This window comes from Meles meles, chromosome 20, assembly GCF_922984935.1.
Source record: "Meles meles chromosome 20, mMelMel3.1 paternal haplotype, whole genome shotgun sequence".
NCBI lineage: Eukaryota > Metazoa > Chordata > Mammalia > Carnivora > Mustelidae > Meles > Meles meles.
In genome coordinates this window covers 40,577,939-40,591,353 of record NC_060085.1, presented here as the reverse complement: position 1 = coordinate 40,591,353, position 13,415 = coordinate 40,577,939, and the positions used below count along the sequence as shown (strand labels likewise).

The following is a 13,415-nucleotide window of genomic DNA, read 5'->3' as shown; positions in this document are numbered from 1 at the left end:
GGTATATTAAAAAGAATCTCATTTCATGGTTTTGTATTTCTGTCTTGAATGGCTTCATGATGATCCAAACTTAAGAGTTTTTAATTGAGAGTAGTTTTGTATTTTGTTGTGTCCTTTTGTTTATGTAATATGGAAATGATTACTTATTTAAACTCTACTTCACAGACTTGGACCAATGTTCATGAAATCCTGGTATCTTTTGGAAGACGAGTTTTGTGCTACCCACTTTATCGGCACTTCAAGTTGGTGATGAAGGCCTACAGAGACACTATAATGATATTGCAACTTGGTAAGATAATCTGGTGCTTGCAGATTTGAGAGTGGAGAAGTTACTAGTTTGTGACGATGTCGTGATTTTTGCTTTTCTATGCATAAATGAGCAATGAAAATCATCACATTCAATCACTTCTCCTCCCAGGTATATAAAATAATAGTTCTCTCTAGGTATACAATCACAATGAAGTGTGGTACTCTTTCCTGAGAGATGTTGGATGGGTGAGTGGATGAGATACACACAGTATTCCACACCATTTTGTGTGGTAGTAGATTGCATCATTCAGTTTTGGGTGCCTGCAGTTTTCTGGGCACTACATTAGGACTGTGGGTATAATAATAATAAGGTATATTTCCTGTTTCTGTGCGGTTTACAGTTTTCCTAGGGGGACTGTTGACAAGTAAGCAATTTCATTGTAGAGTGAAAAGAGCTCTGCTGGGGGACATAGTGATCATTGGGCAGGGGCCCAGAACCTGGACTTGAGAGGTGAGGAAAGGCTTTCCAAATAAAAGCACAGCTACTCTGAGGACTTCTGACTATTGCCAAATCTAACTTGAAAAGACAAATATTTGCTAGTTTTAAGAAAATGGAGAATTTTGAGCTTTGAAACATATTCCAGAGGGACTATAACAGCATCACTAGATTAAGTATATAATTTCCAAGGTAATGACTTTGAAGGTAGCAGCATCCATTTGTATGGATTATTTCAGGCACATTTATTTAGAAGTTGCTTTCTATCCTTTATGGTCGTTTCTTATATTCCTTGGGGAGGACTGGTCATTCCTTTGTCCTTAGATAAAGGTGCTTCTGGGGCTTAGTTTTCAGACTTTAGAGTAAGAAGGGGAAAGTAAGGAAGCTTTTCCCTTTATTACCCAGGTGACAAAATTGGCTTAAAAGGAAGAATCACATCTCTAATGTTTTGTCCCTCCTAGAGATATACCTCTGTTTTTCTTTGACTTTTATGTAACCTTCTTATTCTGGGGGGAAAGGTCATGTTTGAAATAGATTCTTTGAAGGTAGATAATAATTCTAAAAATGAATTGTAGTTAAATGAAAGTTACCTTTTGTTAATCCACTTGGATTAGGCTAGCTCTGTTTTATTTTGAAGGATAGTTGTTCATAAGATTGCAGAGCTGCTACCTTTGAAAAATCAATCTTTCTTAACTTATTGGTGGGAAAGAAACTGCTTTGTGTTTTCTCCTGTTATTTCTTCTTGCCTTCTAAGATATTTCTTGAATTGCAAAAAATTACCTTGAAACATCAACCTGCTGTAAATGACTGATTATTGAACTAGAGTCACGTGTTGCCATAATTAATTTCTTATTTAAGTCATATTAAATGATCTGTGCATTATTCATAGGCTTAAACAATGAGAATGAGTTTGCGATTATCCTGTTACATCATGGATTTCAGATGGAAAACTGGCAAAACCCCCATGTCTGTGTGTGTGTTTACGTGCGTGTTCATGAGTGTGTATGCAAGCTTGTTCACACTCACATGGTTGCTACTTTTTATTCTGGGAAATAATCTAGTTCTCTGGACTTTTATTTGAAAAGTAATCAGTTCTGTGATTGCATATCCAGAAATAAATTTGATTGCATCGACTTACATGGTAATCAGTTATTCAAACAGTTTTTGTAGGTGAGTTTTGTAGGTGAGAATTGAAATTGAGACATTTTCATCATTGTCAGTCTGACAAGAAACAATCTTATCCGCTGTGTCTTGAGAGCCCCAGGAAACCTTAGGTAACACACTGGAGGTCTGTCTGTTGAAAATGCATCTTAAACCTCTGTTAACGGTGCACAGCATGTTCTGTGGCTAATTTGGGTCGTGGTTAGTGCTGAAACAGAGCTGGGTTGTGTAGAATTCACACCATCAGCTATGGGGAAGACAACTGTAGATGAGGGTTGTAACCTGTATTTGTACAGGTGGATGGCACAAGAATGTCATTATTGCCATTGAAGAATCTCATTTGTTTGGATACTCCATAATCGAAGCAAGGGGAGTTCTGTGGCATTTAATGTTTTCCAAGAATGAAATTGTGCCTACTTATAATTCCAAATGCAGTCACGGCGATCGCACTTTTTATTAGGTCAGTTTAGTGCTTCCATTGTTTGAAAGTAACGAATAACTCTCCCCCTTAAGAAATATTGATCTTGAGGGGAGGAGTCAAGATGGCGGAGAAGTAGCAGGCTGAGACTACATCAGGTAGCAGGAGATCAGCTCAATAGCTTATCTAAACATTGCAAACACCTACAAATCCAACGGGAGATCGAAGAGAAGAAGAACAGAAATTCTAGAAACAGAAAATCAACCAGTTTCTGAAAGGTAAGACTGGCGGAGAAGTGAATCTAAAACGACGGGAAGATAGACTGCGGGGGGAGGGGCCGGCTCCCGGCAAGCGGCGGAGCAATGGAGCACAAAATCAGGACTTTTAAAAGTCTGTTCCACTGAGGGACTTTGCTCCAGAGGCTAAACCGGGGTGAAGCCCACGCGGGGTCAGCGTCGCGCCAGGTCCCGCAGGGTCACAGAAGGATGGGGGTATCGGAGTGTCGCAGAGCTCGCAGGTGTTAGAATGGAGAAGCCGGCTGCAGAGACAGAGCCGAGGACTGAACTCTCAGCTCGGGATGACCTTGAACTGGTCGCGGGCTGGGTGGGCTCGGAGCGCGTCTGGAGGCTGGGGATACGGGAGTGATTGGGTGCTGTCCTCTGGGGGCGCACTGAGGAGTGGGGCCCCGGGCTCTCGGCTCCTCCGGGCCGGAGACTGGGAGGCCGCCATTTTCATTCCCGTCCTCCGGAACTCTACGGAAAGCATTCAGGGAACAGAAGTTCCCAAAAGTGAACCCCAGCGGATTACTTAGTCCGGCCCCTGGTAAGGGCGGTGCAATACCACCTCGGGCAAAGACACTTGAGAGTCACTACAACAGGCCCTTCCCCCAGAAGATCAACAAAATATCCAGCCAGGACGAATTTCATCTATCAAGGAAAGCAGGTTCAATACCTAAGACAGCAGCGGAATTCCAGAGGAGGAGAAAGCAAAGCACGGAACTCATGGCTTTCTCCCCATGATTCTTTAGTCTTGCAGTTTATTCAATTTTTTTTTCTTTTTTCTTCTGCTAAATTTTTTAAAACTTTTACCCTTTTCTTTTTTAACGTTTTTTGACTATCTAAATATATATATTTTTTCTTTCAGTTTTATATTCTTTTCTTTGTTTTATTTAAAAATTTTTTTTTCTTTTTTTGTTTTTTTTTTCTGAACCCCTTTTTATTCCCTTTCTCCCCCCCATAATTTGGGGTCTCTTCTGATTTGGTAACAGCGCACTTTTCTCGGGTCTTTGCCACCCTTTTAGTATTTTATTTGATCCTTCATATCCTCTTATCTGGACAAAATGACAAGGCGGAAAAAATCACCACAAACAAAAGAACAAGAGGCAGTACCGAAGGCTAAGGACCTAATCAACACAGACATTGGTAATATGTCAGATCTAGAGTTCAGAATGACGATTCTCAAGGTTCTAGCCGGGCTCGAAAAAGGCATGGAAGATATTAGAGAAACCCTCTCTGGAGATATAAAAGCCCTTTCTGGAGAAATTAAAGAACTAAAATCTAACCAAGTTGAAATCAAAAAAGCTATTAATGAGGTGCAATCAAAAATGGAGGCTCTTACTGCTAGGATAAATGAGTCAGAAGAAGGATTAGTGATATAGAAGACCAAATGACAGAGAATAAAGAAGCTGAGCAAAAGAGGGACAAACAGCTACTGGACCATGAGGGGAGAATTCGAGAGATAAGTGACACCATAAGACGAAACAACATTAGAATAATTGGGATTCCAGAAGAAGAAGAAATAGAGAGGGGAGCAGAAGGTCTATTGGAGAGAATTATTGGAGAGAACTTTCCTAATATGGCAAAGGGAACAAGCATCAAAATCCAGGAGGTGCAGAGAACACTCCAAAAGTCAATAAGAATAGGTCCACACCCCATCACCTAATAGTAAAATTTACAAGTCTTAGTGACAAAGAGAAAATCCTGAAAGCAGCCTGGGAAAAGAAGTCTGTAACATACAATGGTAAAAGTATTAGATTGGCAGCAGACTTATCCACAGAGACCTGGCAGGCCAGAAAGAGCTGGCATGATATATTCAGAGCACTAAACGAGAAAAACATGTAGCCAAGAATACTATATCCAGCTAGGCTATCATTGAAAATAGAAGGAGAGATAAAAAGCTTCCAGGACAAACAAAAACTGAAAGAATTTGCAAACACCAAACCAGCTCTACAGGAAATATTGGAAGGGGTCCTCTAAGCAAAGAGAGAGTCTAAAACTAGTAGATCAGAAAGGTACAGAAACAATATACAGTAACACTCACTTTACAGGCTAATAATGGCTAAATTCATATCTCTCAATAGTTACCCTGAATGTTAATGGGCTAAATGCCCCAATCAAAAGACACAGGGTATCAGAATGGATTAAAAAACAAAACTCATCAATATGTTGCCTACAAGAAACTCATTTTAGACGCGAAGACACCTCCAGATTTAAAGTGAGGGGGTGGAAAATTTACCATGCTAATGGGCATCAGAAGAAAGCTGGGGTGGCAATCCTTATATGAGATCAATTATATTTTAAGCCAAAGACTATAATAAGAGATGAGGAAGGACACTATGTCATACTCAAAGGGTCTGTCCAACAAGAAGATCTAAAAATTTTAAATATCTATGCCCCTAATGTGGGAGTAGCCAACTATATAAACCAATTAATAACAAAATCAAAGAAACACATCAATAATAATACAATAATAGTAGGGGACTTTAACACTCCCCTCGTTGAAATGGACAGATCATCCAAGCAAAAGATCAACAAGGAAATAAAGGCCTTAAATGACACACTGGACCAGATGGACATCACAGATACATTCAGAACATTTCATCCCAAAGCAACAGAATACACATTCTTCTCTAGTGCGCATGGAACATTCTCCAGAATAGATCACATCCTGGGTCACAAATCAGGTCTCAACCGGTATCAAAAGATTGGGATCATTCCCTGCATATTTTTAGACCACAATGCTCTGAAGCTAGAACTCAGTCACAAGAGGAAAGCTGGAAAAAACCCAAATACATGGAGACTAAACAGCATCCTTCTAAAGAATGAATGGGTCAACCAGGAAATTAAAGAAGAATTGAAAAAATTCATGGAAATAAATGATAATGAAAACACAACGGTTCAAAATCTGTGGGACACAGCAAAGGCAGTCCTGAGAGGAAAATATATAGCGGCACAAGCCTTTCTCAAGAAACAAGAAAGGTCTCAAGTACACAACCTAACCCTACACTTAAAGGAGCTGGGGAAAGAACAAGAAAGAAACCCTAAACCCAGCAGGAGAAGAGAAATCATAAAGATCAGAGCAGAAATCAATGAAATAGAAACCAAAAAAACAACAGAAAAAATCAATGAAACTAGGAGCTGGTTCTTTGAAAGAATCAATAAGATTGATAAACCCCTGGCCAAACTCATCAAAAAGAAAAGAGAAAGGACCCAAATAAATAAAATCATGAATGAAAGAGGAGAGATCAGAACTAACATCAAAGAAAAACAGACAATTATAAGAACATACTATGAGCAACTCTACGCCAACAAATTTGACAATCTGGAAGGAATGGATGCATTTCTAGAGAGATATAAACTACCACAACTGAACCAGGAAGAAATAGAAAACCTGAACAGGCCCATAACCAGTAAGGAGATTGAAACAGTCATCAAAAATCTCCAAGCAAACAAAAGCCCAGGGCCAGACGGCTTCCCAGGGGAATTCTACCAAACATTTAAAGAAGAACTCATTCCTAGTCTCCTGAAACTGTTCCAAAAAATAGAAATGGAAGGAAAACTTCCAAACTCATTTTATGAGGCCAGCATCACGTTGATCCCAAAACCAGACAAGGATCCCACCAAAAAAGAGAACTACAGACCAATATCCTTGATGAACACAGATGCAAAAATTCTCACCAAAATACTAGCCAATAGGATTCAACAGTACATTAAAAGGATTATTCACCACGATCAAGTGGGATTTATTCCAGGGCTGCAGGGTTGGTTCAACATCCACAAATCAATCAATGTGATAGAACACATTAATAAAAGAAAGAACAAGAACCATATGATACTCTCAATAGATGCTGAAAAAGCATTTGACAAAGTACAGCATGCCTTCCTGATCAAAACTCTTCAAAGTGTAGGGACAAAGGGCACATACCTCAATATTATCAAAGCCATCTATGAAAAACCCTCCGCAAATATCATTCTCAATGGAGAAAAACTGAAAGCTTTTCCGCTAAGGTCAGGAACACGGCAGGGATGTCCATCAACATAGTACTAGAAGTCCTAGCCTCAGCAATCAGACAACAAAAATTAATTAAAGGCATCCAGATCAGCAAAGAAGAAGTCAAACTATCACTCTTCGCAGATGATATGATACTATATGTGGAAAACCCAAAAGACTCCACTCCAAAACTGCTAGAACTTGTACAGGAATTCAGTAAAGTGTCAGGATATAAAATCAATGCACAGAAATCAGTTGCATTTCTGTACACCAACAACAAGACAGAAGAAAGAGAAATTAAGGAGTCAATCCCATTTACAATTACACCCAAAACTATAAGACCTAGGAATAAACCTAACCAAAGAGGGTAAGAATCTATATGCAGAAAACTATAAAGTACTCATGAAAGAAATTGAGGAAGACACAAAGAAATGGAAAAATGTTCCATGCTCCTGGATTGGAAGAATAAATATTGTGAAAATGTCTATGCTACCTAAAGCAATCTACACGTTTAATGCAATCCCTATCAAAATACCATCCATTTTTTTCAAAGAAATGGAACAAGTGATCCTAAAATTTATATGGAACCAGAAAAGACCTCGAATAGCCAATTGAAATAGAAATATTGAAAAAGAAAGTCAAAGTTGGTGGCATCACAATTCCGGACTTCAAACTCTATTTCAAAGCCGTCATCATCAAGACAGCATGGTACTGGCACAAAAACAGACACATAGATCAATGGAACAGAATAGAGAGCCCAGAAATAGACCCTCAACTCTATGGTCAACTCATCTTCGACAAAGCAGGAAAGAATGTCCAATGGAAAAAAGACAGCCCCTTCAATAAATGGTGCTGGGAAAATTGGACAGCCACATGCAGAAAAATTAAATTGGACCATTTCCTTACACCACACACGAAAATAGACTCAAAATGGATGAAGGACCTCAATGTTAGAAAGGAATCCATCAAAATCATTGAGGAGAACGCAGGCAGCAACCTCTTCGACCTCAGCCACAGCAACATCTTCCTAGGAACATTGGAAAGGCAAGGGAAGCAAGGGCGAAAATGAACTATTGGGATTTCATCAAGATCAAAAGCTTTTGCACAGCAAAGGAAACAGTTAACAAAACCAAAAGACACCTGACAGAATGGGAGAAGATATTTGCAAACGACATATCAGATAAAGGGCTAGTGTCCAAAATCTATAAGGAACTTAGCAAACTCAACACCCAAAGAACAAAGAATCCATTCAAGAAACGGGCAGAGGACATGAACAGACATTTCTGCAAAGAAGACATCCAGATGGCCAACAGACACATGAAAAAGTGCTCCACGTCACTCGGCATCAGGGAAATACAAATCAAAACCACAATGAGATATCACCTCACACCAGTCAGAATGGCTAAAATTAACAAGTCAGGAAATGACAGATGCTGGCGAGGATGCGGAGAAAGGGGAACCCTCCTCCACTGTTGGTGGGAATGCAAGCTGGTGCAACCACTCTGGAAAACAGCATGGAGGTTCCTCAAAATGTTGAAAATAGAACTACCCTACGACCTAGCAATTGCACTACTGGGTATTTACCCTAAAGATACAAACGCAGTGATCTGAAGGGGCACGTGTACCCGAATGTTTATAGCATTAATGTCTACAATAGCCAAACTATGGAAAGAACCTAGATGTCCATCAACAGATGACTGGATAAAGAAGACGTGGTATATGTACACAATGGAATACTATGCAGCCATCAAAAGAAATGAAATCTTGCCATTTGCGACGACGTGGATGGAACTAGAGGGTATCATGCTTAGTGAAATAAGTCAATCGGAGCAAGACAAATATCATATGATCTCCCTGATATGAGGACATGGAGATGCAACATGGGGGGGTTAGGGGGATAGGAGAAGAATAAATGAAACAAGATGGGGATGGGAGGGAGACAAACCATAAATGACTCTTAATCTCACAAAACAAACTGGGGGTTGCTGGGGGAGGTGGGGTTGGGAGAGGGGGAGGGGGTTATGGACTTTGGGGAGGGTATGTGCTATGGTGAGTGCTTTGAAGTGTGTAAACCTGGTGATTCACAGACCTGTACCCCTGGGGATAAAAATACATTATATGTTTATTAAAAAAAAAAGAAAGAAAAGAAAGGATGAATACCCAACTTTTGTTGCAACATGGACGGGACTGGAAGTGATTATGCTGAGTGAAATAAGTCAGGCAGAGAGAGTCAAGTATCATATGGTTTCACTTATTTGTGGAGCATCACAAATGACATGGAGGACATTGGGAGATGGAGAGGAGAAGGAAGTTGAGGGAAATTGGAAGGGGAGGCGAACCATAAGAGACTATGGACTCTGAAAAACAACCTGAGGGTTTCAAAGGGGCGGTGGTGGGAGGTTGGGGGAACCAGGTGGTGGGTAATAGGGAGGGCACGTATTGCATGGAGCACTGGGTGTTGTGCAAAAACAATGAATACTGTTATGCTGAAAATAAATAAATAAATAAATAAATAAATTTTAAAAAGAAATATTGATCTTAACTGGAGTGAGCTCTCAAAACCAATGTAGCAAGTCTTCAGAATCTGTAGAATATTTCATTATAATGGGTTTACTAAGATCTAAGTTTTTATTTTATTTCGTTTTTTAAGTTTTGAGTTTTTAAAAGAACCATGAATTTGCTTTTCCTGACTTCACAATAGCCTTCCCAAGAATTCTTTTGTGGGCCCTGGGCTATTCTCAATGTTATGTTCCTTCTCCTGCCTCTTCCCCACTTCCTAAAGACTGTACACTGATCTCTTGCTGTTGCCACATGTCTAATCCAAATTCCTTTAAGGGCAGAAAGCCTGCTTTACCCCTTTAAATATTGTTCTAGTGCTTAACACAGTACCTTGTGCATGGAGTTTCTGCCCCTGGATCAGTGATCTTGGGCCACATGATCATCCTCCCTTTTCCCTGTCTCGTGTTTTGAGCACCTCTCACTTCCTCCCCCTAGTTCCATTCTTTCGGGATGAAGTGGGTAGAGTCCTTGATGGAAGCATTGCTTAGCTGTGGTACTCACTGAAAATAAATGAAAAAAGAGATGAAAATAGCAGCTTTTCTAATATGTCTTGAAATTTTATTCTGTTTAGAAGTGACATAGTTTAATATTTGATTATACACCTCATATAGTTTATTATTCCTACTAATATCTGCATTTCATTTATCTTTATGATGGCATTCCTCACTCTGCTCTTGCTCAGTTTTTCAACATATAATGCAACTATTATATTGAAGGTGCTGAACATCATGGGAAACAACTTTGTTTTTTCTCTCAGTTCTCTCTTTGAACTCATTCTGTCTGTTCTTTTATTGTTTCTCGATGGAATATATATCCTATAAATATCATACCACATACACACCTACCTGTCTTATATAATAGATATTCTGTAAATTTTTATATCACTTTAAATTATAAGAGTCTCTTTTAAGTACTTAAAATGCCCCTTTGAACTTGATTAAAAAAGTAAATCTTCCTTTCCCCATCTCGGGCCTGCCTCAGGTTGGGAAGCCAGCCCTGGGGAGAAGGGGCCCCGCTTGGCTTTTGCAGGAAATACTGCTTGCTTCCAGAGTGGGCCTTCCTGCTTCTTGATGGAGAGCTTTTATCAGGTGTGGGTCAGATACTAGTCTCTGTACCCTACAATTTCTAGGGATGGTTGCTTATACCTCTATGGGCACCTCTTAAAACTCCCTTTCTCTTGGTTTAGGGTAACAGGAAAGTAGCTCTCTTGTGCCACCACCCCTTCCCGCCTGCCCAGGGTGGTTGAAACCCCACAGCACTACAGTTTTATCCGAAGAGCTCTTCTGGACCTCTTTTGCTTAAACTTCTAGAGGTCAGTGTTGGGCTGAGGGGGTCATAAATCATCAGATTTTTGTTGGTCTCTGTAAGTTTAACATAGAGAGGTTAGCGTCTTTTCTTAAAATATGCATATGCTTATTTGCTTTGTCCTTTGTGGGGCTCATTGGAAACAAGGCCCCAAGAGTCCTGTCTTACTTTGCTAGTACAGTCATAATCACCACAGCTCCCACACTCACGATTTCCTGTCGACCAGCGCTGGGCTCCATTCTTCAGATACCTTATCTCATTTTGTCCCATGCATACTCTAATCCTGTGAAGTCAGGATTACTTTCCAGGTTTTGTAGGTAGAAGACAGGCTTGAGAAATTCAGTCACTTGCCCAGGGTCACAAAACCATTAGTTGGTAGAGCCTGGATTTAATGCCAGATCTGTCTGACTCAAAGTTTGTAGCTTTTGAAGTGTTGAAATGGTTATAAATGAAATTATATGAAGCCTGGAGTTTATATTGGAGTAATCCATGGAGGTTTGGGGGTAAATGGGCAAGGTGCAGGTGAAGCAAGGTTGACCACACGTTGGTACCTCCTCGAAGTTGGGTGACACGTAGGTGGCACTTCACCATCTTGTGGTCTCTTTTTGCACATGATTCTGCTTCATAAAGTTTTTTGTTTTTTTTAAGTGTGGGCTCTTAACCTATAATTCAGTGTTTTAAATTTAAGTTTATTCACCATTTTGTGGAAAACATTATAATTCTTGTTCAGACAGTTGTATAAATTTTTTTTTGGCTAGTGAAAACATATGTTTGAAATAAGTTTTTTTGGTTCTGTGTTTTTTGTTTTGTTTTGTTTTTCAAAGATCTTATTTTTAAGTAGTCTGTCTGCCCAATGCGGGTTCAGTCTCAAACCCCTGAGATCAAGAGTCCCATGCCCTACTGACTGAGCCAGCCAGGTGCTCTGGGTTCTGTTTTGTTTTTAAGGCTAACAGAAATCTACCTTTCTATAAACGTTTGGAGTCTGATGACTAGAAGCTGCATGACAGGCTGTAACCCAAGGAATAGCCTTCATAAGACTAATTCTTGTTACTAATAAAAGCTGGGTTTGTATCATATCGTCAATATCACCTACATATTGGGCTTAATAATCAGTTTTTCAGAAATGACTGCCTTACTTGATATATCTGTCTACTTGCTGTAGATAAATATAGCACAGTCAATGTGGAAGACAAGAAGAGCCGTAGCACAAGGCTTGGGGGTGCTCTTTTTCTTTAAGAAAAATAATTGTCCAGGAAATAGGGATATGGCAGATGTGTCGTGTGAATTCTGAGTTCTCATGCAACCTTGGAGATGAATTGGTTTTTAGCATTTGAATTCTGTTTAGCCTAAAGTCAGTTTAGCAAGTTGTTATTATTTTTTAAGATTTTATTTATTTGACAGAGAGAGAGAGATCGCAAGTAGGCAGAGAGGCAGGCAGAGAGAGAGGGGGAAGCAGGCTTCCCGCTGAGCAGAGAGCCTTATGCGGGGCGCGATCCCAGGACCCTGAGATCATGACCTGAGCTGAAGGCAGAGGCTTTAACCCACTGAACCACCCAGGTGCCCCTACCATGTTATTTGTATTGACTTGTAGAAATTACCCCCAGTTTGAAAACTAAAACATGAAATGACGAAGATTTTCCAGTTTTGATATTTATCTGTATTTAGTTTTTTGTTTGTTTTTGAGAGAGAGAGTGTGTGATCTCCTGCACTAGAAAGGGTTGGGGGAAGTTCAAGAGGGGCTGAGGGGACCGGAGGGAGAGAATCTCAAGCAGGCTCCACCCCCAGCGCAGAGTCCAATATGAGGTTCAATCTCACGATCCTGAGATCCTGACCTGAGCTGAAATCAAGAGTCGGATGCTCAACCAACTGAGCAACCCAGGTGCTCCATCTGTATTTAATTTTTATTAGTCTCCTATTATGGACATTTTAAAGAACTGTTAGACCTTCTAATTTTTACTCCTTAAATACATTATGTAAAATTATTTTTCAAGTTATTCACCAGCGTTGAGCACTTACTATGTCAAGGTGCCAAGCTGGGTCTGGAGGTATACTGGTGAACAGGGGAGGTGCGGCTCAGCTTAAATTCTCATGCGGCGACGTGCAGTTATATAACTGTTATATATATATATTTTTTTTTTTTCTTTAATTGCATTTGTTAGAAGTTCAGAGGGGAAATACATTGGATGAGACTATAAAGTTAAGGTAATGGACGAGCCTTCAAGTTGTCATTTCAAACATGTAACCTCATCCAGAGGGGAGACTCTGCCTTATTTGAGTTTTGATTCCCAGTTCCTACTCCAGTTTCCTGTCATTTTAAAGTACTTGTTAATTGGTTGATGATTCATGTATTTATCCATTCGGCGGTGTTTTGTCAGTACCCACTAAAACGTGATTTATTATGTGCAGAGTACCCCGTAAATATGGAGAGCTATGCAAAGAGCGTTTAGACTTGTGTACTATGCTCATAGGGGAGCTAAGATGTCCGTCAAAAACACAATACCTAGTAGACAGTGGTAAGTACCGTATGCGAAATGTGTACAAAATAGTTCAGAAAAGGAGAGGTGCTGTTTCACCAGGAATCTGAGAAAGCTTCATTTAAGGCATGAGATTTGAATTGGGACTTGAAGGATGAGTGGTGTTCAGGCACAGAAGGGTGGGGGGATGTATTCTAAATACCATGAGTGAACAGCCTGAAGAAGTTCATGGAACAGTGTGGTTTCATCAGTGACAGTTTCGAGTAGATAGACTCTGATCCTAAGACCTGCCCGACAGCCTCTATATCTAGTTCCCGTTCCTATGTGAGTTAACTGGTTCACCAGAATTTCTCTACTTCTTTGTTATTATCCTTTAATTCTCTGCTCCCTATCCAGGAGGAAATTCTTACTCTCTGTTCTCTTCCTCTCCTGAATTGTTCTTGAGCTTTTTATTTCCTAGTCAATTCCCCATTGCAATTAAAAT

General features: G+C 39.9%; 1 protein-coding gene across 1 annotated transcript in view; it reads left to right on the top strand.

Annotated features, from left to right (window-relative positions):
• SHQ1 (SHQ1, H/ACA ribonucleoprotein assembly factor) overlaps positions 1 to 13,415 on the top strand; it is a 113,659-nt gene that overhangs the window by 46,120 nt on the left and 54,124 nt on the right. The window contains exon 9 of the mRNA XM_045992350.1: positions 166 to 289. Coding sequence (XP_045848306.1) covers positions 166 to 289 — 124 coding nt within the window. The remainder of the gene's footprint in view (positions 1 to 165; positions 290 to 13,415) is intronic.